Genomic DNA, 26,295 nt, shown 5'->3' with positions numbered 1-26,295 from the left:
GGCTGAGCATTAATTGTTTTCAGAGGCTCCCCTAGTGTGCAGCCAAAACCCACCAGCCTTACCAGACCTTATCATCATACAGTCGCCAAGTTGTGTCCGACTCTTTGTGACTCCATGGACTGCAACACGCCAGGCTTCCCTATCTGTCACTATCTCCTGGAGCTTGCCCAAGCTCATGTCCACTGAATTGGCAATGCCATCCAACCCTCTCATCCTCTGTCACCCTCTTCTCCTCCTGCCCTCAATCTTTCCCAGCATCAGGATCTTTTCCAATGAGTTGGCTCTTCACATCAGGTGGCCAAAGTATTGGAGCTTCAGCTTCAGTCCTTCCGATGAGTATTCAGGGCTGGACTTTGGGGACGGTCTTAACCACCCAGGACAGGCTTGAGCACATGGATGGTTTGATGGTGGAGAGGACGCGCTGGGGGTGGGGGTGTCCTTATCGGCTGTAGACTTGCTTGTCTTTCTTGAGGTAGGAAGGAATGTGAGCAACGAAGGCTATAGCATCTGCAGTTCCGGTGCAAAATGAAACTGGGGGTTCCTTGTTTTCACGTCATTAAGAACTTCAAGAGGGTGGTCACAGGGCATTAAGGCAACAGACGTTCTTATGAACCCAGAGTCCTGTGTAGCTACATGGGTCAGTCAACCAGGAAAGCAACTCTGAGTATGTATACAAGAAGCTGTGATCTCCATGGTTTTCCAGGTCATCACAGAAGGAACGAATGTTTTCTGAGTTTTCAAGCCTTCTGGTTCATGCAGGATATGGTGGATGGAATACTGTCTACCAAAAATTATGACCACGTCTTAATCCCTGTTATTGGTGGATATGACTGTTGGCAAAAGGGTCTTGGCAGATGTAACTAATGAGGGATCTTGAGCTGAAGAGGTCATTCTTGACTATCCAGATAGAAGTGAAGGGGCTGAGATGAGGTCCCTCCTGGATGAGGGTGGCCCTAAACCCAGGCACAGGGTCCTTGTAAGACACGGAAGAGGAGAGACACGGACGCAGCGGAGAAGCCATGTGGAGACGGAGGTGGAGACGGCAGGGAGGCGGCCACCAGCCCAGGCCGGAGGGACACCCAGAGCCCCTGGAAGCCGGAAGAGGTGGGGAGGACCCTCCCCTGGAGACTCTGGACAGAGCTTAGTCTTGGGACACCATGACAATTTGAGGACCATCTCCAGGGCTGGGGGAGGATGGATGTCTGTTGATTTTAGCCACCCATTTGGGGTCCTTAGACACAGCTGCCCCAGGACCCTCGTGTAGACAGCACAAGAATGAGCTGGGTGAATCAGCAGGGCCGTCCACTGGGACCACAGGCCCCCATCACACAGAGATCCAAGCGACGAGTCACTGGGACCCACCAATCGTCTTGTGGGTTCACACGGTGATTGTCACTTCTCCAGCAGGGACGAAGGAGGTCGGGAACCTCTGACCCTTGGCTTCCACGGTCTCTATGACCTCTGCCTGCTCTCTTCCTGGTGCCGGTCCCCGGTCCCCGGGAGACTCCTTGTCACACCACGGCTCTCCTGGGAAGGGTGTCAGGATGTCTCTTATGCAAGTAGACGTCCTGCAGAATCAGGGCACCTAGAGAACTCTCTGGCTTGTTCCTTTCAGGCCACCACGTGGATAGTCCTGTGAGCTGATGTCTCATCTCTGCCAACCACAGCTGCACACGGGCGAGAAGGCGAGGACCTCAAATGCACACGTCCTCGTCTCCTGCTTGTTTACACTAACGCCTCCTGGTCCCGCAACACCGAGTCTGTTGCACCCCGTTCATCTGTAATGAAAACACGGTCTCTGGGGTTAGACACACCTCACGGTCCCACCCAAGGGCCACCAGGACCTTGAAACGAGGTCAGACATTGAGTCTTTAGGGGGCAGTTTCCCACCCACTTGATGGATTTACAATTCTCCCCATGGTGTCCACATACTACGGACCTTGGATAAGTCTGACCGTCCCCCCTTTTTTGTAAATAAAGTTTTATTAGAACACAGCCGCACACGTTAGCATTGTGGCTGTAGCTCCCTGTGTGTGGTATGGAAGAGCTGAAGCGTTGTAAGAGAAAACATATAGCCCTACCATAGGAAGATATTTATTAACTGGTCATTTACATAAAAAGTTGGCTCTCTGGAATGCTATCTATCTGAATATCATCACTCATCAATATCTATCTATCCATCCATCATATCTACCCATCCACCCACCCATCCATCATCTGTATCACCCATCCACCCAAACATAACATCTATCATCAACCCTGAATATCTATCCATCCATCCTGTCTCTCTGTCTGTCTGTCCATCTGTCCATCCATCCATCCATCATGTCTATCATCAATCTTGAATATCTATCATATCTATCTCTCTATGCAACCATCATATCTGTCCATCCATCCATCCATCCATCCATCACACCTATCATCAATCCTGAATATCTATCCATCCATTCTATATATCTATCTATCCATCCATCATATCTACCCATCCACCCACCCATCCATCATCTGTATCACCCATCCACCCAAACATAACATCTATCATCAACCCTGAATATCTGTCTATCCATCCATCCTGTCTCTCTGTCTGCCCATCCATCTGTCCATCCATCCATCCATCCATCATGCCTATCATCAACCTTGAACATCTATCATATCTATCTGTCTGTGTAACCATCCATTCATCATATCTACCTATCCAGCTGTCCATCATATCTCTGTCAATCCATCATATCTATCCATCCATCCATCACAGCTCTCTATCATCAATCCTGAATATCTATCCATCCATCCTGTCTGTCCATCCATCCATCCATGTCTATCATCAGTCCTGAATATCATCATATCTGTCTACCCAACCATCATATCTACCCATCCATCCATCCATGTATCCATCACACCTATCATCAATCCTGAATATCTATTTATCCATCTGTTCTATCCATTTATCTATCCAACCATCACATCTACCTATCCATCCATCTACCCATCATGTCTATCAGTCCTGAGTATCTATCATATCTCTCTGTCTGTCCAACCATCATATCTGTCCATCCATTACACCTGTCATCAATCCGGAATACCTATCCATCCATTCTATCTATCTATCTATCTATCTACCCAACCATCTTATCTATCCATCCATCCGTCTATCCAGCCATCCATCTATCCATCCGTCACCTCCATCATAAGTCCTGAATATCCATTGCATCTATCCATCCAGCATATCAATCAATCCTGAATATCTATCAATCAATTGGTGTATCAGTCTGCCTATCTCTATCATGTATCTATCTTTCTATCCATCTCTTTCCATCTATGATTCTATATGTCTACCTAAATATCATCTAGCCAGCATCTACCTACCTATCCATCTGTCTGAACATCATGCCTAATATTCATCTATCTACCTACCTATGCATCTGTCTGAACATCATGGCTAATATTCATCTATCTACCTACCCATCCATCTGTCTGAACACCATGCCTAATATCCATCTACCTACCCATCCATCTGTCTGCCTAAACCATAACACCCAGGCACCTGATACTCTTTAGAACAGAGAGCTGAATGAATGAACTGAGATGAGCCGATGAGTGAACGACGTCCGTGAAAGGCTCTTGCCCTATACCTTAGAGCACAAATCTCTAGACTCTTTTCCTGTCTTTTGCTTCTACAGAGAAGCAGAGCTACCGAGGAGAGGTGGAAGCAAAGCCCCCATGGGCACGCCATCCTCCAGGCAGATGGCGACAAGCAGAGAGGGGAATGAAAATGCACACCTCCCGGGAGGGTACCGTTCATGGTGGTGCTCCCATACCAGGGGCCGTGTGTGTGATGAGGATGTTGTGAGCTTCTGGGGACAGTGTCATGACAGCTGTGTCCTGTGACTCAAAGCTGTGCCGGGGACCCCTGTGGGAGCTTCCTCCTGTCCAGTGCGACCAGGCAAAGGGGATTGCCACACAACCAACACCGTGTGACCAGAAGACCCATCACCAGAAATAAAGTTTGGGCAGCGTCCCTGCAGCCCCATCCACACTGAAGAGCCAGGTATTAAATAGCAAGACACAGCTCCGGCATCTTTGTTTAGAAGCAGAGTTGTTTCAAGTTGAACACCTTTGCCGAGAAATGTGCCCTGCCCCCCCTCAGAGGCAGGAGACAGAGAGAATCCCTTCTTGGTCGTCTTGAGTATTCCCAAGCGAGAGCTGCGGTGTTCCTTCATGGTTTCATTAAGTGACCATTGAATAAACACTTTGTCCCAGAAAAATGAACCCTCCTTCACTGTTGGTGAGAACGTGAATCGTGCACACGCTACGGAGAACAGGATGGAGGTTTTGCAGAAAAAATTAACCAGAAGAGTTGCCGTACGATCTAGCAATTCCACTTCTGGTTGTATATCCAGAAAAGGGGAAAACTTTAACTTGAATAGACACACGGACCCCACTGATCACACCAGCACCATTCACAACAGCCGAAACATGGCAGCAACCTAAGCGCCCATCGACAGGTGAATGGGTCAGAAAGACATGGTATGCGCACACACACACACACACAAACACACACACACACACAATGAAATAGTGCTCAGCCATGAAAAGGAATAAAATAATGACATTTATAGCAACATGGAAGAACCTAGAGATCATCACACTAAGTGAAGTAAATCAGACCCAGAAAGGCAAGTACCGTATGATACTCACTTACATGTGAAATCTAAAAAAAAAAAAAAAAAAAGACACAAATGAATTTATTTACGAAACAGAAGTAGACTCACAGACATAGAGATCAGACTTGTGGTTGCCAAAGAGGAGAAGGTGGGGAAGGAATATATTAGGAATTTGGAATTAACACACGCAGGCTACTGTATCTGTACCACACAGGGAGTTATATTCAATATCTCGTAATAACCAATAACGGGAAAGAATCTGAAAAAGAATATGTGTGTATATATAGGGTTGGGCAAAAAATTCCCTTGGGTTTTTTCATGACATCTTCAGTTCAGTCCAGTCACTCTGTCGTGTCCGACTCTGCGACCCCGTGGACTGCAGTGTGCCAGGCTTCCCTGTCCATCACCAACTCCAGGAGCCTGCTCAAACTCATGTCCATCAAGTCGGTGATGCCATCCAACCGGTCGGTGATGCCATCCAACCATAACATCTTATGGAACCTCACACAAACGTTCTGGCCCACCCAAGGTATTTATAACTGAATTACTATGCTGTATACCTGAAAACTAACACCATATTGCAAATTAAGTATAGTTTAAAAAAACGTTTAAAAAAATAAACACTCCATTCCGGAAGCACGCTCCATCCATCTTATACTTGTGAAGTATAAACCCAACTCTGGAAGAGCTGCTGGTTGCGACCCCAATGCCTAGTGTGCTGGAAGCCCAATGTCAGGTTTGGGGCCTCCACAGGGTTTCATTTGTCGAGGGAATATGGCTAGCTAACCAGCGGTCACTGGTCTTGAAATCCAGGGTGCAGTCTGGCAGGAAACACATACAGTCATTTCGCTAGCATCCCACGTGTCTGAACTCTCCACGCTAGACTCTGAGAACCCAAGAGCCGTTCTCAGAGACAGGATCGAGCCTTCCTTGACCTGACTGGTGGGCAGGGGTCCAGGCAAGTGTCCACCACCCTGTATGAGATATTCATACAAGTCAACAACTGTGTAAATTTCTGGTATCGAATCACGATCATGGTGTTGGTGCTTTGTTTGTCTTTTTAGTTGCTGTGTCTGACTCTTTGCAACCCCATTGTAGCCCAGCAGGCTCCTCTGTTCATGGGGATTCTCCAGGCAAGAAGACTGGAGTGGGTTGCCATTCCCTTCTCCAGGGAATCTTCCTGATTCAGGGATTGAGCCCTGGTCTCCTACAATGGCAGATAGCTTCTGAGCCACCATGGAAGCCTTTTGGTGTTTTTTAAAAAACTGAAATTTATCCTCAGCTTCTTTTATAATTTCTTTTTTTTTTCACATTAAAAAGATTTTTTTTTTTTTGCTGGACCACACAGCACGTGGGATCTTAGTTCCCTGACCAGGGATCAAACCCACATCCCTGGCACTGGAAGCCTGGAGTCTGAACCACTGGACCAGCAGGGAAGTCCATTGTCTCTCATTTCTGCAGATGCAGGGCTGAGCTCCCTGCAGAGGCTCCAGGGGAGGGTCCTTCCCATCTCTTCCAGCTTCTGGGGGCTCCAGGCATCTGTCCCTGGGCTGGTGGCTGCCTCCCTCCCGTCTCTGCCTCCATCTCCACGTGGCTTCTCCTCTGCGTCCGTGTCTCTCCTCTTCTGAGTCTTATAAGGACCCTGTTGTGGGGTTTAGGGCCACCCCCACCCAGGAGGACCTCATCTCAGACCCTTCACTTCACCACGTCTGCAGAGAGCCTATATTCACAGAAGATCCCACTTCTAGGTTCCACCCATCAGAACCCAGTATCCTTCAGGAATGTTTTCAGGCTAACAAAGCCTTCTCATTGATTGGCTTAAAACCATGGGAATCCATCCTCTCCCAGTCCTGACAACCAACCGTCCATCGTCCCCCAGTCCTGGAGACCAGACGTCTGAGGTCAAGGGGTCCCAGGGCTAAGCTCCTTCCAGAGTCTCCAGGGGAGGGTTCTTCCCACCTCTTCCAGTTTCTGGGGGCTCCAAGCGTCCGTCCCTGGGCTGGCGTCTGCCTCCCTCCCGTCTCTGCCTCCATAGTCCCATAACGCCCTCCCCTTCCGTAATCAAATCTCCCTCTAACTGTCTGATAAACAACCTCACGAGCACACTGGTGAGCAAGAACAACGTCTTATCTGAAGAGCTTCATTATTATTGGCAATGACTCTTGTCCCGAATACAAACACGTCTACACATTCCCAGGCGGCAAAGTGGTAAAGAATCTGCCTGGCAATGCAAGAGACACAAGAGACTGGGTTAAATCTCTGTGCCAGGAAGGGCCCCTGGAGAAGGAGACGGCAACCCACTCTAGTATTGTTGCCTGGAGACTCCCCATGGACAGAGGAGCCTGGGGGGCTACAGTCCAGGGGATCGCAAAGAGTCGGACAGGACTGAGCAACCGAAAAATGACGACATTCTGGCTTGAAGGATAACCCACGTCCTGTGCTATAACCCATCCTCCAGGAGAGGGACATGCCCATACTAACAGATGATGAACGGAAGGGTAGAGAGCAGGAGAGAGGTTTCGTGTGCCCACTGAAGGGTCAGTGGACTGCAAAGCTGCCGTTCTACGACCGAGACCCTAAAAGGTGGTGGAGGTGGTCCAGACGCCCACATCCTGTCCACATCTGCGTCCTAGAGGGCCCCATGGGGACTGGTGTTCCGGGCTCCCCTGGTATCACGTGTCCTACAGAATTACCTACCTCTCAGGAGACCGTCCTTCCATGAGTGGTGGGGTGAGACCCCTGGTCGGAACCCTGGGGGCCACAGGTTAGCCCCTAGGAGCCAGTCCTCCTGAAGACGATGCGGGGTCACATGACCCTTGAGCAAGACAGTGAAGAAGGAAGGCTCAAAGCGTCTCCCTTTCTGGGAGCCAGGAATCAGAGATGCATCTCTGGCACGGTTCAGGAGTGAGACAGACGGGAACGCAGGACATCCTCGTAGCTACCGGACTTCCCTTGAAAGTGCCTGTTTCACCCGAAACATGTCTACCCCAGGGTTCCACAGCGCCTCTGCACTTAGGAAAGGGACACTGTCCATGAGGCTTGCAAGATTTAATGACTCAGAGCACCCAGTACAACTGGACACTTAGCAGGGATCACAGGATTCGTGGCTGAGAACCACGCCAGCTCAGGGGTCCACTCAGCGTTCCTCTTTTCTGTGAGTTCCCACCCTGGTCTTGATGGGAGACCCGGGGCGGGGGATACAGAGCCCGGAGGGTCGGGGAGATGAGGGTGATGGAGAGATGTGGTCCAGCAGAAACACACCTGTGAGGGCGGCACAGACCGTGGTGTTCCCCATTGGACCACGGTCTTCCTGGCAGGCCGCTACCCACCGAAGGTCTCCCGGGTCATGACAAGAGACCCTGAGGGGATACAGGACCCGGAGCATCGGGGGGATGAAGGTGATGGAGAGATGTGGTTCAGCACAAACAGACCTGCAAGTGTGGCGCCAACCGTGATGTTCCCTGGGTCGGACCACAGTCTTCCCGGCAGCCCGCTACTCGCCGAAGGTCTCCCGGGTCACATCGGTGATGCCTGTCAACTGGCAGCTTCTGGCCCAGAGCTGCCGCTGAAGCTCCAGGTCGTACGTGGCCTCCAGAGACCGGGTCTCCCTCTCGTTGTAGAGATAGCGGCCACCGAGACCTTCCAGGGCTGGGGTGACCGCGGCGTAGACGGAGGTCCAGGCTCCCTCGTCTGGGGTCTGTGGGGAGAAGAAACACAGAGGAAGATGCTCACTGTCAGAGCAGGGACACGGGGTCTCGGGAGCCCACAGACATCAAGAGGGAGACACAAGGCCCCTTACTGGGGGCCCATCGACTCATCAACTCAAGCCTGGCTGGCCAAGGCTGGGGGAGCTGGCACTCTGTGCCTCACAATGGTGCAGCCTTGTGGGTTGTGTCTCCATGTTCTCATGCATTCCCACACACACGTGCAAAGAGCCTGTACGTGTTACATGTTACCTGTACGTGTTACACCCCCATTGCTCTGGACGACCAAAGGAAGCAGCCTCTAAAGAGAAAGCTGGATACATCTCAAGAGAGCGGAGCTCTGTGGCTGCAATAGAAAAGGTCTTTCTCATGGACGTGACTCACTGCAGGGGCGGGACAAAGTGTGGGTTCTGGGCACAAACGCTGAGTTTAAATACTCAAGACTCCAGTTCTTTTTTAAAAAAATTCATTTTATTGAAGTATAGTTGATTTATGAGGCTTCCCAGGTGGTACTAGTGGTAAAGAACCTGCCTGTCAATGCAGGAGACTGCAAAGAGATGCGGGAGACTGTAAGAGATGCAGGTTCAATCCCTGGGTTGGGAAGATCCTCTGCAGAAGGGCATGGCTACCCACTCCAGTGGGCTGCACCCACTCCCGTATCCTTGCCTGCAGAATCCCACGGACAGAGGAGCCTGGGAGGTTCCAGTCCATGGGGTTGCAAGGAGTCGGACCCACTTGAAGCAACTTAGCACGCATGCAGAGTTGATTTACAAGGTTGGGTTGATTCCTGCCATGCAGTGCAGGCTCTGTGAAACCAGAATGCCAACTCTCTGGGTCAAAGCAGATGGCGGTTCAGCCTCAGGGTTGAACGCGTGCTCTCTAGCAATTTTAGAGGAAATATTCAGACAGCAGAGAGGTCCTTGCTTTCCAAGCAGGGGAGGAGGTACCATATGAGAACTGGAAAGTGTGAAAAGGAGCTTGAAAGGAATTAGAGAGATGGGAGAAAAGTGGATGCTGGGTGGAAGGCAGAAGGTTGGAATGTAACACATGCTGAGCTTCTGGGCTGAGGGCTCATGCCTGGGCGTGATCACCGGATTAGAAGTCGTGTCCAATTCTTTGTGACCCTGTGGACTGTAGCCCACCAGGCTCCTCCGTCCAGGGGATTCTCCAGACAAAAATACTGGAGTGGGTTGCCATTTCCTCCTCCAGGGAATCTTCCCGACTCAGGGATTGAACCTGCCTCTCCTTCCTATAGAAGGCAGATTCTTTACCACTGAGCCACCTAGGAATCAAGAAAACTCCCTTATCTTATTGTCAAGGTAACAGTCGTTCTCGAGCTTGTCACTTAAACTTCGGAAAATTCACTCAACTCGGCCTACCCTGGTCCTTCTCGTGTGCCTCTAAGAGTCTGTCTTTGGAAGCATCACCAGAAACAGATTGAGGCCAGGAGACAACCTCATAGTCACATTTTCCAGACGGAGATAGGCTAAGAACATCCCCTGGGTAGTCACAGTGACAAATATCCTGTTGTTCTTGGTCAGATGGATTACCGGGGAGCGCTGCACCTCCACAACAAACACATGGTTACATCAGCTCCCGGAGTGAGCCTGCTTCCTAAGTCGGTCATTCTCCAGGCTGAGATCCCAGGGGTCTGTGCCCAGAACCCCCACTTTGTCTCGCCCCTGGAGTGAGTCACTTGCACGAGAAAGACCCTCTTTAATGTAGCCACAGGGCTCCGCTGTCTTGAGAGGCATCCAGTCTTGTCTTTAGAGGCTGCCTCCTTTGGGTCATCCAGCGGGCATTGTCTGGGGAGGAAGGGGTCCACTTCACTTCCCCTACACCTTGAAAATCCTCTTATCTGGGTAACAGTCCTTGTGATTGGCATGTCCAATGGAACACAAGGATGGCTGTTTTAGGGGATGGCGCCTGTGGTGTGCTGGACATGAACTTGGGAGGGCACTTTGCCAGAAACTCAGGTACAGTCAGGAGGGATGAGATGTCATGGGACTCTGTCTGTTGATGCAATTCCCAAGCACAAACATACTACACCCTCATGCATGCACACTCACATAAACCCAGGCACAGACATTCACGGGCACACACACACACCCATGCACATGCCAATATTCACATGCTCACACAGTCACACGCACACACACCCCCATGCACACAGATGCATGTATATGGACACACAAATATTCACATGCACACACTCACATGCACACACATGCATATGGACGCACAAATATACACATGAACAGACAGATATACTCAATGCACACACACCCAAGTGCCCACATGTATTCACATGCACACACAAATATTCACATGCACACACACTCACAGCACACACACCCATGCGCACAAATGCATTTATGAGCACAGGCACACACACCCACACACATTCACATGGATACACATAACCCAGGCACACACATATATTCACAGGCACACACTCACATGCACACAAACCCATAAGCACACAAATGTATCTATATGGATGCACAAGTGTTCACACAGACACACAAACATCCACATGCACCACACACACTCACATGCACACACACCCATGCACACAAATGCATTTATATGCAGACACACACCCAGGCACACACATTCACACGGATACACATACCCTCAGGCACACACATGCATTTACACAGATGCACACACACACATGCACACACACCCATGCACACAAATGCACTTATATGCAGACACACACCCAGGCACACACATTCACATGGATACACATACCCTCAGGCACACACATGCATTTACACAGATGCACACACACCCATGCACACAAACCCATAAGCACACAAATGTATTTATATGGACGCACAAATGTTCACACAGACACACAAATATCCACATGCACCACACACACTCACATGCACACACACCCATGCACACAAATGCATTTATATGCAGACACACACCCAGGCACACACATTCACACGGATACACATACCCTCAGGCACACACATGCATTTACACAGATGCACACACACCCACATGCACACAAACCCATAAGCACACAAATGTATTTATATGGACGCACAAATGTTCACACAGACACACAAATATCCACATGCACATACACACACTCACATGCACACCCCCATGCACACAAATGCACTTATATGCAGACACACACCCAGGCACACACATTCACACGGATACACATACTCTCAGGCACACACATGCATTTACACAGATGCACACACACTCACATGCACACAAACACACATATGCATGCAAGCACATCCAGGTGCACACATTCACAGGGCTGCACATACATACACCCAGGCAGACACACACATTTATATGGATACACAAATATTCACATGCACACACACACACACACTCACATGCATACCTTCACACACACACACATTCCCCCAGGCACACACATGCATTTTCACACATGTGCAACTATTCATATGCACACACATACAAAACACACATGTATTTACATGCAGACACACACATTCACATTTACACACATATAACTCCAGGAGTTGGTGATGGACAGGGAGGCCCAGCGTGCTGCAGTTCATGGGGTTGCAAAGAGTCGGACACGACTGAGCGACTGAACTGAACTGAACTGATGCCCTCATGTACACACATTCACACACACACACGCATATCCTTGCATGCACACACAACATTCACCCAAGGTGGTCTTGACCATCCAGAGAGTTCTCTGACATAGAAAAGGGAAATTTTTTTGAAAAAGAGCCATTCTCGGCGCTCACACATCTCATGGAGGATTAATCACATCCACTTATCCCACTTAAGCACATGATAGATGCCGGGCTAAAAACAGCCGCCCTCGATCACCTACAGAACATTTCCAGGCCTCGGGCGGATGACAGAGAGGAAGGAAATGCGATTTCATTTGTAATGTTTTAATTCCCAAACGTTTTGACAGCTCATGAAACGGACGGTTTTATGCATTTCTTCTTCCCCGCGTCTAACGGCACAGTCCCAAGTCTCAGCCATGAGGATCGTGACACATCATCCCTGCCTGAAAGGGAGGAGGTCCGAGACGCTGAGAGTCACCTGTGTTTCCATAAAGAAGGCAGAACACTGACGAATTAATACTTTTGAATTGTAGTGCTGGAGCTGGAGAAGACTATTGAGAGTCCCTTGGACTGCAAGGAAATCCAACCAGCCCCTCTTAAAGGAAATCAGTCCTGAATATTCATTGGAAGGACTGATGCTGAAGCTGAAACTCCAATACTTTGGCCACCTGATGCAAAGAACAGACTCAATGGAAAAGTCCCTGATGTTGGGAAAGATTGGAGGCCGGGAGGAGAAGGGGACGACAGAGGATGAGATGGTTGGATGGCATCGCCGATTCAATGGACATAAGTTTCAGTAAACTCCAGGAGATGGTGAAGGACAGGGAAGCCTGGCGTGCTGCAACCCATGGGGTCACCAAGAGCCAGACATGACTGAGCAACTTTAAGACAATAACAGTATTTTCGGGGCCCTGAATACCAAGGATAGTTTAGATAAGAGCTCCCGGGCACCTGGAGCTCACAACAGGAAGGGGCATTGGGTCAATGGCTGGGTACATGAGCATGGAAAAAAGAAACCAAAATAAAAAGCAAAGAGACCAGAGGGTGGGATTGAAACTGTGCTCAACAGAGCTGGGAACTGTGTGCTGCAGAGAAAGATGAATGTGTTATAATTACATAATTACACAGCCCTGTGCAGGGTTGGAAACGCTTTCCCACAAATTATGTCAGTGCCGCTCACAACAATCTTAGGAGATGCCATCATCCAGAATTAAGAAATTACAAAGATGAGGGGCAGAGTAGAGGGAGGGCAAGGGAGCGGGAGGGTGCACAGGATGGCCAGATTTTGGTTCTTCTGGAGACCCCAACCCTCCCCACCGTCCTCCTGAATCAGGATGGGCATGTTCCCCTGACAAGTCTCTTGCATCTCTGCCGGAATCCCTGAAAGCTGCCCTTTCTGTGTGTTCCTCTGAGTTGTGGACACATGCTCTCAGCAGCCCAGCTGGCACTGGAGGCGGATACCCCACGGACACACCTCAGGGTCAAATAATCTTCCCTTCTCATCTGCCTGGTACCCTATTTCCCAGACAGGTGCCAACACACAGCCTGATGTTCCTGCATCAGAAACCCCAAATGACTCCTGAGACTTCCTTGCTTCACCTTTCAAGGTCAACGAGTCAAGACATTATGATGTGCTCTTTGGAATGGTCCTTTTTTTTTTTTTTTTTTCCATACTTATCTATTTGGTCTTCCCCATGGCTCAGTGCTAAAGAATCACCTGCCAATGCAGGAGACGTGGGCTTGATCCCTGGGTCAGGAAGAGGCCCTTGAGAAAGAAATGGCAACCCACTCCAGTCTTCTTGCCTGGACAATCCCATGGACAGAGGAGCCTGGTGGGCTACAGTCCATGGGGTCACACAGAGTCGGACATGACTGAGTGACTGAGTGTGTGCACCCCTGTGTGTGTGCACACACACACACATTTATTTATTTATCTGCACCAGGCCTTACTTGTGGCATGGGGCATCTTTCGTTGTGGCACATGAATTAGGCTGAGGTATGTGAAATCTAATTCTCTGACCAGGGACTGAACTCAGGCCCCCTGCATTGGGAGCGTGGAATCTTAGCAACTGGACCACCAGAGAAGTCCTGGAGTCATCTTCAAAACAATCTCCTGTCTCTCTCCATGCTTGCAATGGCCTCTAACCAGACCCTGGGTTCACTGCCTATGGATCATGCTCTCTGGTCCATGGATGCTCTGTAGACTGTGGCCCATGGATGCTCTGTGGGCTGTGGTCCATGGATGCTCTGTGGGCTGAGGTCCACGGGATGCTCTGTAGACTGTGGTCCATGGGATGCTCTGTAGGCTGTGATCCACAAGATGCTCTGTGGGCTGCAGTCCATGGATGCTCTGTGGGCTGAGGTCCACGGGATGCTCTGTAGACTGTGGTCCATGGGATGCTCTGTAGGCTGTGATCCACAAGATGCTCTGTGGGCTGCAGTCCATGGATGCTCTCTAGACTGTGGCCCATGGGATGCCCTGTAGACTGTGGTCCATGGGATGCACTGTAGACTGTGGCCCATGGATGCTCTGTAGACTGTGGTCCATGGATGCTCTGTAGACTGTGGCCCATGGATGCTCTGTAGACTGTGGTCCATGGGATGCACTGTAGACTGTGGCCCATGGATGCTCTGTAGACTGTGGCCCATGGGATGCCCTGTAGACTGTGGCGCATGGATGCTCTGTAGACTGTGGCCCATGGGATGCACTGTAGACTGTGGCCCATGGGATGCACTGTAGACTGTGGTTCATGGGATGCTCTGTGGGCAGTGATCCATGGATGCTCTGTAGATTGTGGCCCACGGGATGCTCTGTAGACTGTGGTCCATGGGATGCTGTGTGGGCTGTGGTCCACAGGATGCTCTGTGAGGTGTGATCCATGGATGCTCTGTAGACTGTGGTCCATGGATGCTCTGTGGGCTGTGGGCCATGGATACTCTGTAGACTGTGGCCCATGGGATGCCCTGTAGACTGTGGTCCATGGGATACTCTGTAGACTGTGGCCCATGGGATGCCCTGTAGACTGTGGCCCATGGGATGCTCTGTAGACTGTGGTCCAGGGATGCTCTGTAGACTGTGGTCCAGGGATGCTCTGTGGGCTGTGGTCCATGGATGCTCTGTGGGCTGTGGTCCGTGGGATGCTGTGTGGGCTGTGGTCCACAGGATGTTCTGTGGGGCGTGATCCATAGGATGCTGTGTGGGCTGTGGGCCATGGATGCTCTGTAGACTGTGGTCCGTGGGATGCTCTGTGGGCTGTGATCCATAGGATGCTGTGTGGGCTGTGTTCCATGGATGCTCTGTAGACTGTGGCCCATGGGATGCTCTGTGGGCTGAGGTCCACGGGATGCTCTGTGGGCTGTGTTCCATGGATGCTCTGTAGACTGTGGTCCATGGGATGCTCTGTAGAGTGTGGCCCATGGGATGCTCTGTAGACTGTGGCCCATGGGATGCTCTGTAGACTGTGGCCCATGGGATGCTCTGTAGACTGTGGCCCATGGGATGCCCTGTAGACTGTGGCCCATGGGATGCTCTGTAGACTGTGGCCCATGGATGCTCTGTAGACTGTGGCCCATGGATGCTCTGTAGAGTGTGGCCCATGGGATGCTCTGTAGACTGTGGCCCATGGATGCTCTATAGACTGTGGCCCATGGATGCTCTGTAGAGTGTGGCCCATGGGATGCTCTGTAGACTGTGGCACATGGATGTTCTGTAGAGTGTGGCCCATGGGATGCTCTGTAGAGTGTGGCCCACGGGATGCTCTGTAGACTGTGGTCCATGAGATGCACTGTAGACTGTGGCCCATGGGATGCTCTGTAGGCTGTGGTCCGTGGGATGCTCTGTAGATTGTGGGCCATGGATGCTCTGTAGACTGTGGTCCATGGGATGCCCTGTAGACTGTGGTCCATGGGATGCTCCAGAGGCTGGAAGCATCTGATTCTACGTCACTGCTGGCATCAAGTATGTGGCATCCCTGGATAGGGTGTAGCCCCAAAATCTAAGCCACTCACTGCAAGTGGGCAATGGCAAGCTTGGGCTCTCCTGTGTCCAGACTGGAGCTGGAACCAGGTATCCTGAGGAGACTCGAGAAAGGGGGATATCAGATCATTATCAGGGGGTCAGGGGTTCAGATGGGGACCCCAATGAGAAGGGGGCAGTGACAGTATAATCACCCCCATCTTGAGCTATTTCTTCATCACCAATGGTCTGAGCCTAACTCAGGCTCCTTGGACCCTTGGATTGTTCTTCAGTTGTGTCTGACTCTTTGTGACCCCATGGGCTGCAACACGCCAGGCTTCCCTGTCCTTCACCGTCTCCTGGAGTTTGCTCAATCTCCTGTCCATTGAGTTGATGGTGCCATTCAGCCATCTCATCCTCTGTCATCCCCTTCTCCTCCCCCCTTCAATCTTTCCCAGCATCGAGGTCTTTTCCAGTGAGTTGGCTCTTCACACGAGGTGGCCAAAGTATTGGAGCTTTAGCATCAGTCCTTCGAGTGACCATTCATGCTTGATTTCCTTTAGGATGGACCAGCTGGATCTCATTGCAGTCCAAGAGTCTTCTCCAGCACCACAGTTTGAAACTATCAAATCTTCGGTGCTCAGCCTCCTTTGTGGCCCAAGGTCAACCTTCAGCTCCGCTCTGAGGGCCACAGTGTCTGCGTTCTGCCCTCAACACAAGCGCAGATCATTACTGCCATAGTCCTCCTCTTACGGCTCGAGAGGATGGCTGAGGAAGCAAGAGAGTCAGGAGCAGGGGAGTTCCTGGTACAATCATGGGACATGCCTGCTCCACGCCTTATTAACTGTCTTCAGAAGTCTGTGCAGAGGGCGTGCATGAGACGTCAGCCAGCTGCAGGCAGTGATCAACGGAACAGTCTCGATTCGCTCGTGGAAAGAACCATATAAAGGCTTCACTGGCGGCTCAGTGGTAAAGAATCCACCAGCCAATGCAGGATATTCATGTTCCATCCCCGGTCTGGGAAGATCCCGCGTGCCACAGAGCAACTAAGCCGCCGCAACTACTGAACCTGTGTCTCAGAGCCTGTGCTCGGCAGTAACAGAAGGCATCACCTTGAGAAGCCCTCAAGCACCTCAACTGGAGAGTTACCCTGCTTTGTGCAGCTGCAGAAAATTCCACACAGCAATGAAGACCCAGCGTGGCCAATAAATAAAGAAAACTACTTTTAAAAAACTAATTAAGCGTCTCATCTTCATAAATGTATCAACCTATCATTTTTTTTTCCAAGGGAAAAACTGCCGTGCTCCGGGAACTGGCTCTGAACTTGGAATCAAGTCCACGGTTTTTGGTAAGGCGCAGAATAGAGGTTTCACAGTGATGTACCAGGGAAGTCCTCTACACGCGAGCTCTCAAGTTGCAAACTCGCAAAGATGTGAAGGTGCGTTCCATGAGCCTCAGGCATGAGCAACACTGCAGCTCGCCCTCCGTCTACTTTGCTGACAGTTCTTCAGCCCTGCCGTCTCCCCCGCCTCTCCCTGCTCAGTCACTAACCCCTCTTGCCTGATTCTGTCGATGCCAGCCCCTGTGTGCCAGCTGTTGCCCTGGACGACTGTCCTTTTCACGGTACCGTACTATAAGATTGAAAATGTTTATCTTGCGTTTGCTTCTTGTGTATTTTTTGTGTGAAAAGTACTATAAAGCTAAGACAGTACAGAACTATTCAGCCGACTGGGTTAGTTGGGTACCCCGGCTAACTCTGTTGGACTCACAAACAGGACGTAGGGACGTGCTCCTGGAATGGAACTTGTTTGTACGTAGGGGACGGACTAAAAAGAATGTCACTAAATGACGTAAAGGGACACAAAGACACGTCAGTCCTACAGACTCCCCCCACCGTCCAGGGATCAAGGGCACACCCTTTTGAGAATTCACACAAGTCATACAAATACGCATGCATCTAAGGAAGTAACTCGTATAGTATATGGTTGCGTGTGTGCTCAGGTGAGTCTGACTCTCTATGTGACCCCATAGACTGTGGCCCACCAGGCTCCTCTGTCCATGGGATTCTCCAAGCAAGAATAATAGAGTGGGTTGCCATTTCCTTTTCCAGGGGATCTCCCCAACTTAGGGATTAAACCCAAGTCTCCTGCATTGGCTGGGGGATTTTCTATCACTGTGCCACCTGCGAAGCCCCCGTTCCATGTACATACATCTGTTTATGCATGTGTCTCCAGATACAGATACAGATAAACATTAGTATATCTATTTTTTGGTTTCTCCATCTCCAGAATATTTTCCTCCTATGTTCTAATATCATTGGTTATGACTCTCCAATATTACTGCTTTGTATCTTCTTGAAACAGAAAATACAGTGGAAAAGAGTATTAGCAACATACGTGAAAGTCACGAATTAGCAGTCAGAATAAACAAACAGGGGTGAACCCAAAAGAGAAAGCCTAATATTTAACAACTTAGGACCAACCTAGATAGCATGTTGAAAAGCAGAGACATTACTTTGCCGACTAAGGCCTGTCTAGTCAAGGCTATGGTTTTCCCAGTGGTCATGTATGGATGTGAGAGTTGGACTGTGAAGAACGCTGAGCGCCGAAGAATTGATGCTTTTGAACTGTGGTGTTGGAGAAGACTCTTGAGAGTCCCTTGGACTGCAAGGAGATCCAACCAGTCCATCCTAAAGGAGATCAGCCCTGGGATTTCTTTGGAAGGAATGATGCTAAAGCTGAAACTCCAATACTTTGGCCACCTCATGCGAAGAGTTGACTCATTGGAAAAGACTCTGATGCTGGGAGGGATAGGGGGCAGGAGGAGAAGGAGATGACAGAGGATGAGACGGCTGGATGGCATCATCGACTCGATGGATGTGAGTTTGAGTGGACTCTGGGAGTTGGTGATGGACAGGGAGGCCTGGCGTGCTGCGATTCATGGGGTCGCAGAGAGTCGGACACGACTGAGCGACTGCACTGAACTGAACTGAATGTTTACAACAGCCACATCCATGGAAACAGCGTGGATATCCACCGGCCGATGAATGGATAAAGAGGATATGGCGACTGCACACGCATGGAGTATCAGCCAGCCACAGAAAAGAATGCGATCATGCCATTTGCACCAACACAGGTGGATGCAGAGATGGTTATAATACGTAAGGTCAGCCAGACAGAGAAAGACAAACGCCCTACGATATCACAGATATGTGGGATCTTAATAAAGAAAGGGTACAGATGAACATGTTTCCAAAACCGAAATAGAGTCGCAGACACAGAAAACAAACTGACGGTTACTTGGGGGTAAAGGAGCGTGGGATGAATTGGGAGATGGAAACTGACATATACACAGTAGGATATATAAGACGGATAACTACAAAGGACCCGCTGTGCGGCACAGGGAACTCCACTGGATATTCTGAAACGACCTAGATGGCCAACAGTCTAAAGAGAGAGTGGACACACGCATATTCATAAACGGTTCACCTTGTCATACTCCTGAAACTAACACCACTCTGGAAATCAAGTTACAGCTCCAACATTTTAATAAATACATAAAGTTTCATCAAAAAAAAAAGAGAGAGAGAAAGGCTAAACATCACCAACTCACTGGACATGAGTTTGAGCAAACTCCAGGAGACAGTGAAGGACAGGGAAGCCTGGCGTGCTGCGATTCCTTAGGGTCACAGTGAGTGGGACACGGCTTAGTGATCAAACGCCAACAAAAACAGAGACCCCCTAAACAAAAGGGGAAACGTGACGAGCAGACGTTTCCAAAAAGGCAACGTTCAGATGCCAAGTAATCCCACGGAGACTGCTGAACCACAGGGTGTTTCGGAAAATGCTCATTAAAACACAGCTAACCCCGTTTCCTGCTCCAGGATGCAAGCACCCAGCAGTTGACTCAAGCTGGCAAAGACTAAATACTCCAGCGCTTAACGTGCGTAAAGAAGGTGCGAAGCATCTGGAAACAGTGAGAGACTTTATTCTCTTGGGCTCCAAAATCCCTGCAGATGGTGGCTGCAGCCATGAAATTAAAAGACGCTTGCTCCTTGGAAGGAAAGCTATGACCGACCTAGACAGCATATGAAAAAGCAGAGACATTACTTTGCCAACAAAGGTCCGTCTAGCCAAAGCTATGGTTATTTCTAATGTATGGATGTGAGAGTTGGACTGTAAAGAAAGCTGAGTGCCAAAGAATTGATGCTTTTGAACCGTGGTGTTGAAGAAGACGCTTGAGAGTCCCTTGGACTGCAAGGAGATCCAAACAGTCCATCCTAAAGGAAATCAATCCTGATTATTCTTTGGAAGGACCGATGCTGAAGCTGAAACTCCAATCCTTTGGCCACCTGATGGGAAGAACTGTCTCATTCAAAAAGACCCTGATCCTGGGAAAGATTGAAGGCAAGAGGAGAAGGGGACGACAGAGGATGAGATTTTTAGATGGCGTCACTGACTTTAAATGGACATGAGTTTGGGAAGGCTCTGCGAGTTGGTGAAGGACAGGGAAGCCTGGCATGCTTCCGTCCATAGGGTCGCAGAAAGTCGGAAGGGACTGAGCGAATGCAAAACAAAATCATGTTGAATTCTCAGCACTGAGACTGTGCACTGGGAAAACGGTCTTCTAAAACCAAACGGAATTCCCAGGCAGCATTGACATAGCAGGCCCTTCTAGTCCTATAATGCCTCTTCCTTTGATGTTCCCAACAGAAAGAGAAAGGGCGGTCTGCGGAAGACCAAACCTGCAGGAACAGCAAAAAACCAGAAAGAACCCGCGCATTCTTACCCCAGAGAAAGGGTCTGAACCACTTCATGGGTGCGGGTGGAGGACTTCACAAGGACAGGCGTCAATAATCTACTCTGACATACCTCAACGTGGGCAGCTCTCAACATTTAATACCACGTGCAGGGTGATAAACTGGGACCTCCCCCAGGAGACAAATCTAAGTGTGTGAATGCACGCGTGCCGAGTCCATTCAGCAGTGTCTGACTCTTTGCGACCCTGTGCACTGTAGCCCCGCCTGGCTCCTCTGTCCATGGGATTCTCCAGTCAAGAACACTGGAGTGTTGTCCAGGGGATCTTCCAGATTCAGGGATGAACCCGTCTCCTGCACTACAGGCAGAGCCACCTGGGGAAGCCCCAAAATACCAGGCATAGGTGATGAATTCAATCTCCAGCCCCCCTCTCCCTGGAGGTCAGAGGGTTAAGACTGAAAAGTCCCACCCTTTAATGGCCAGTTGGTTGCCTCGGCAACCAACCCCCACCCTAGGGCAAGTCCCAAAGGTCACACATTTACATAACAAGGGGAGTCTTTCAGGATCTCAGCACTTGGGAAATTCCAAGGGTTTTAGGAGGGCTGAGGCAGAAAAGGGGACCAAAAAAAAAACACAAAAACCCAAATACATGCATTTATCATAGACCACAATATCACAAGCATCAAGAAAAAGGTGGGCAAAATGAAAGATGGCTTACTTTCAGACAAGGAACAGCAGCATCTGAAATCTCGACGCTCCCTAAAGTAAGTTAAAAATTCCCCCTCCTGTTAGATTTGTTCAGATGAGATGATTATAGTAGAGTCATATACATATTATTATATTACTATTGGAGAAGGACGTGGCAACCCACTCCAGTGTTCTTGCCTGGAGAATCCCAGGGATGGGGGAGCCTGACGAGCTGCCGTCTTTGGGGTCGCACAGAGTCGGACACGACTGACGTGACTTAGCACCAGCATAATCATATAAGCGTACAGTCATATACACTTATAAGTAAGTATACTGATACTTATATAGTCATATAACATATGATAGCATATTATAGGTATAGTATAGTATACTGTAGTCAAAGCTATGCTTTTTCCCGTAGTCATGTATGGATATGAGAGTTGCACCACAAAGAAGGCTGAGAACCAAAAAATTGATGCTTTTGAACTGTGGTGTTGCAGAAGACGCTTGAGAGTCCCTTGGACTGCAAGGAGATCCAACCAGTCCATCCTAAAGGAAATCAGTCCTGAATATTCACTGGAAGGACTGATGGTGAAGCTGAAACTCCAATCCTTTGGCCACCTGATGCAAAGAGCTGACTCACTGGAAAAGACCCTGATGCTGGGAAAGATTGAAGGCAGGAGGAAAAGGGGACGCCAGAGGGTGAGATGGTTGGATGGCATCACCGACTCGATGGGCATGGGTTTGAGCAAGCTCCGGGAGTTGGTGATGGACAGGGATGCCTGGCGTGCTGCGGTCCACGGGGTCACAGAGTCAGATACGACTGAGGGACTGAACAACAACGAGATACGACTTGTAAAAATGTAACCACCACCTAAACATAGGGAAATAAGAGCAAATGATTAAATAGAAGGAGACCTCTTCATGCTACAATGGGTTTTTTCCCTATTTGTAAAAATCATCTGAAAGGTGGTTTAGAAACATAATCTGGTCAGTCGAGAAGCGCTGAACTCAAAAAAATAAATGCACAATGTGAGAGCTGGCAGCTAAGCTTCGTTTCAGGCAAAATGAGAACTGCGGGCCAGCAGGCAGCACTTGAGATAGCTCTGAGAGACTGCTCCAAAGAGCCAAGAGGGGGAAGGCCAGTACACGTATTATTTTACGCAAGGTTTCTGCTCGTCACGGGGAGCGGCCACCACCATGCAGGACTTTTCAGTGCTTTTCTAGATGTGAGGAGATGACATAACCGAGCTCATGAACTGGGCTCCTGAGAATACCCAGCCCCCTGAAGACCTGTCCTGCCAGTCTTTGCCGGAGCAGTCTTTCCTGTCTGCTGTCCACGCTGAGCCCCTTTCAGGGAATGTGGAAGGTGTGCAGCCGTAGCAGCGCTTGATTGAATCCTTGCAGAGGTGGACAGAGGATGCCCATGGCAACTGCTAGTGTGTTGTTGACAAAGAGTAAACACAAAGAGACTGGGGCTTCCCTGGTGGCTCAGCGGTCAAGAATCCGCCTGCAGTGCGAGAGACCCGGGTTCCATCCCTGGGTCGGGAAGATCCCCCGGAGAAGGACACAGCAATCCACCCCAGTATTTTTATGGACAGAGGAGCCTGGCGGGCTACAGTCCACGGGGTCACAGAGTCAGACACACTGACCGACATAGCACAGCACCCACGTCTCATTCACAAGAAGAAATGAGATTTTAAATGGAACCAGAGAGAGGAACCGGGTGATACAGGAGAGGTGGGTTTTGCTGTCCCGGTCACGGACATGCGATTACAGCTGCTGCTGGCTGCTTGCTGGGGACAGTCGCCTCTGCTTGTTCAGAATCTTGTGCCAGAATCTGAGCTCCGTGGGTGGTCCCGGAATTCCGGACCGAGGGGAATGCGGAGGCGGAGAACCGGCGACAGTCACGGTCACTGACGGCGTCCACGCCGCCCCTCCAGAGCTCTGACCATCGCAGTTGCTAATCTGTGAGATCCCACAGAGAGGACGAAATGAATTCTGTGCACCTGCCAGGACTGCGGAGGTGGGTGATTTACCCGACTCCCCTCGGGGAGTCAGCACCTCCCACGGAAAAGATCACAGCTCGAGGAGGGATGTGATTCCAGCAAGAAGCCAGATGACTGTGCAGCAAAGACACAACCTGACTGGTAACAGCGACAAACGTGGAGACCTACCCGTACTGCATATGGGCCGGGGACACCGTTCTACACGCACATCAGCAGCCGTGTTGTGAGAGATTGGGGTCCACGTATTCCATGTCTGTGTCCCTTAGCTAGGGGCCGCCCTGGTGGCTCAGACTATAAACAATCCACCTGCAATGCAGGAGACCCGGGTTCGATCCCTGGGTGGGGAAGATCCCCTGGACGAGAGCACGGCAGCCCACTCCAGTATTCCTGCCTGGAGAATCCCACGGACAGAGGAGCCTGGCGGGCTATAGTCCATGGGGTCACAGAGAGTCAGACACGACTGAGCGTTTAACACACAGAGCACATCCTCTAGCTAAACAAACTCCTTCTCGAGAATTTATCCTAAAGAGAAAATCACACGGAAGATCCCAACAGACATCTCTCCAAACATAGACATACGGACGGCCTTCCGGTACATGAAAAGATGCTCAGCGTCGCTGGTTATTAAAGAAACGCAAATCAAAACTCCAATGAGGGGACACCTCACACTGGTCAGAAGGAAATGAAGTGAAAGTCGCTCAGCTGTGTCCGATTCTTTGCGGCCCCATGACTATACAGTCCATGGGATTCTCCAGGCCAGAATACTGGAATAGGTAGCCTTTCCTTTCTCCAGGGGATCTTCCTGATCCAGGGATCTAACCCAGGGATCTCCTGCATGCCAGGTGGATTCTTTACCAGCTGATTCTTTACCAGTACAGTATGGAGGTTCCTTAAAGAAAAAAACATTAACAATACATCCAGCATCTGACCCTGCCATCTTACTGCTAGGAATATATCTGAAGAAAGCCATGTTTAGAAAAGAGAGCTGTAACTCAACCTTCACGGCAGTTTTGGTGGCAATACATACTTGCACAGGCATTATGGAAAACGGTATGGAGTGTTTGCAAAAAACTAGAAACAGAGCCATCATACGATCCTGTGATCCCGCTGCTGGGGCATATATCTGGAGAAAACGATTAGAAAAGACACGCGCACCCCAGGGTTCATCGCAGCACTATTTACTATCGCTGAGACATGAAAGCAACCTCAGTGTCCATCAACGGATGAACAGAGAAAGATGCAGAGCCTGGAATCAGTAACACAGCGGTGTCAACGAGGTTAAAGTCAGATCTGCCCGCGGACCAGAGCAACACCCCGAGCATCGCGGCCTTTACCTTGAAAACCCACCAGCCCAGGAGCTTCTTGACGAGCCGGGTGCCCCAGAAGACGTGTCTGTAGAGGTCGGTGTCCACCACGCCGGGGTCGGCCACGCTGGCGGTCACGGGGACGCCCCGGGCGGTCAGCAGCGCCTGCAGGTGGTAGGTGAACAGCACCAGGGCCAGCTTGCTCTGGGCGTAGGCTGCGTGTGCCGAGTAGCTGGTACTGCGGAAGCAAAGAGGAGAGGCTGTGAGACCCGGGCGTCTGGATGCCGACGCTGCCCTGGCCCAGCCGTGGACCACAGCGCCAGGCACGGGTTGAGGGCACCTAGAGACGTGCCCGAGGTCAAGCGGGCTGTGCTGAGTCACTCAGTCGTGTCCGACTCTTTGCAACCCCGTGGGCTGCACCCCACCAGGCTCCTCCGTCCGTGGGATTCTCCAGGCAAGAAGACTGGAGTGGGTTGCCATGCCCTCCTCCAGGGGATCTTGCCCAACCCAGGGATGGAACCCGGGTCTCCTGCACTGCAGGTGGATTCTTTACCGAGTGAGTCACCAGGGGCGCCCACGTGTGTTACCTGCGCTGTGGAGTTCTCCTAGGATGCTACAGGGTGGGTACTAGGGTGGATATTCCACCCAATATAGGGTCAGGGGACTGGCTGGTTTAGATCCGCAGGCTTGTGGCAACAGTTGCTACGGGGCTTGGTCAGTTCCAAAGATGTTTATCCTGTGATTCTGGAGCAGGGCTGCCCACCTGTGACCTTGCTATAGGGCCCCACACCACTTTTTATTTTCTCCTTGGAGTGTTCGACACTTGGGGAAGACGCCAGGACAGATGTGCTCCTCTAGGGCACAATGACCACCTCCATCCACTCCCTTTTTGACTTCCTACCATCAGGCACTATTTTATGAGGTTGGACGTGGGCACCACTTCCTGAAAACCACAGGGCTTTTTTTCTGGCGGTCCAGTGGTGAAGGCCTCTTCACTTTCCAATGCAAGAGGTGTGGGTTTGATCTCTGGTCAGGGAGCTAAAATCCCACATGCCTTGTGGCCGAAATACCAAAGCGTAACACGGAAGCCATATGGCATTAATAAGAAATTCCATAAAGACTTTAAAAACAGTCCCCGTCAAAACAAAAATTCTTTGCATAAATAAATAAATACATAATGGTTGGTCACTGATACCTAACCTTTCCCAGAAAGTAGCATTCCTGGAATGTAGAAAAGAATTCACTGCAGAGAAAATACCACTCCAGGCAAACTAACTGTGGTAGCTTCAGTTCAGTTCAATTCAGTCGCTCAGTCGCGTCCGACTCTTTGTGACCCCATGAATCGCAGCACGCCAGGCCTCCCTGTCCATCACCATCTCCCGGAGTTCACACAAACTCACGTCCATCGAGTCAGTGATGCCATCCAGCCATCTCATCCTCTGTCTTCCCCTTCTCCTCCTGCCCCTAATCCCTCCCAGCATCAGAGTCTTTTAGCTAGTAATTTTATGCATAGCTACATAGCCTGTGTAGAATGAAGAGCTCGTTAACATCTCTACTGGGGACTTTCCGGGCAGTCCAGTGGCTAAGAATCCACCTGCCAGTGCAGGGGCTGGGTGTTTCATGCCTGG

At 50.2% G+C, this 26,295-nt stretch overlaps 1 protein-coding gene across 1 annotated transcript in view; it reads right to left on the bottom strand.

Moving 5' to 3' along the window:
* Positions 1-7,717: 7,717 nt before the first annotated feature.
* Positions 7,718-26,295, bottom strand: part of DHRSX (dehydrogenase/reductase X-linked) — a 143,781-nt gene continuing 125,203 nt past the window's right edge. The window contains exons 6-7 of the mRNA XM_068962083.1: positions 24,698-24,905; positions 7,718-8,358 (exon numbers count right to left, since the gene is read on the bottom strand). Coding sequence (XP_068818184.1) covers positions 8,155-8,358; positions 24,698-24,905 — 412 coding nt within the window. The 3' untranslated portion in view covers positions 7,718-8,154. The remainder of the gene's footprint in view (positions 8,359-24,697; positions 24,906-26,295) is intronic.

This window comes from Capricornis sumatraensis, chromosome X (genome assembly GCF_032405125.1).
Source record: "Capricornis sumatraensis isolate serow.1 chromosome X, serow.2, whole genome shotgun sequence".
In the NCBI taxonomy this organism is placed as follows: domain Eukaryota; kingdom Metazoa; phylum Chordata; class Mammalia; order Artiodactyla; family Bovidae; genus Capricornis; species Capricornis sumatraensis.
This window is presented reverse-complemented; position numbering and strand designations above follow the sequence as displayed.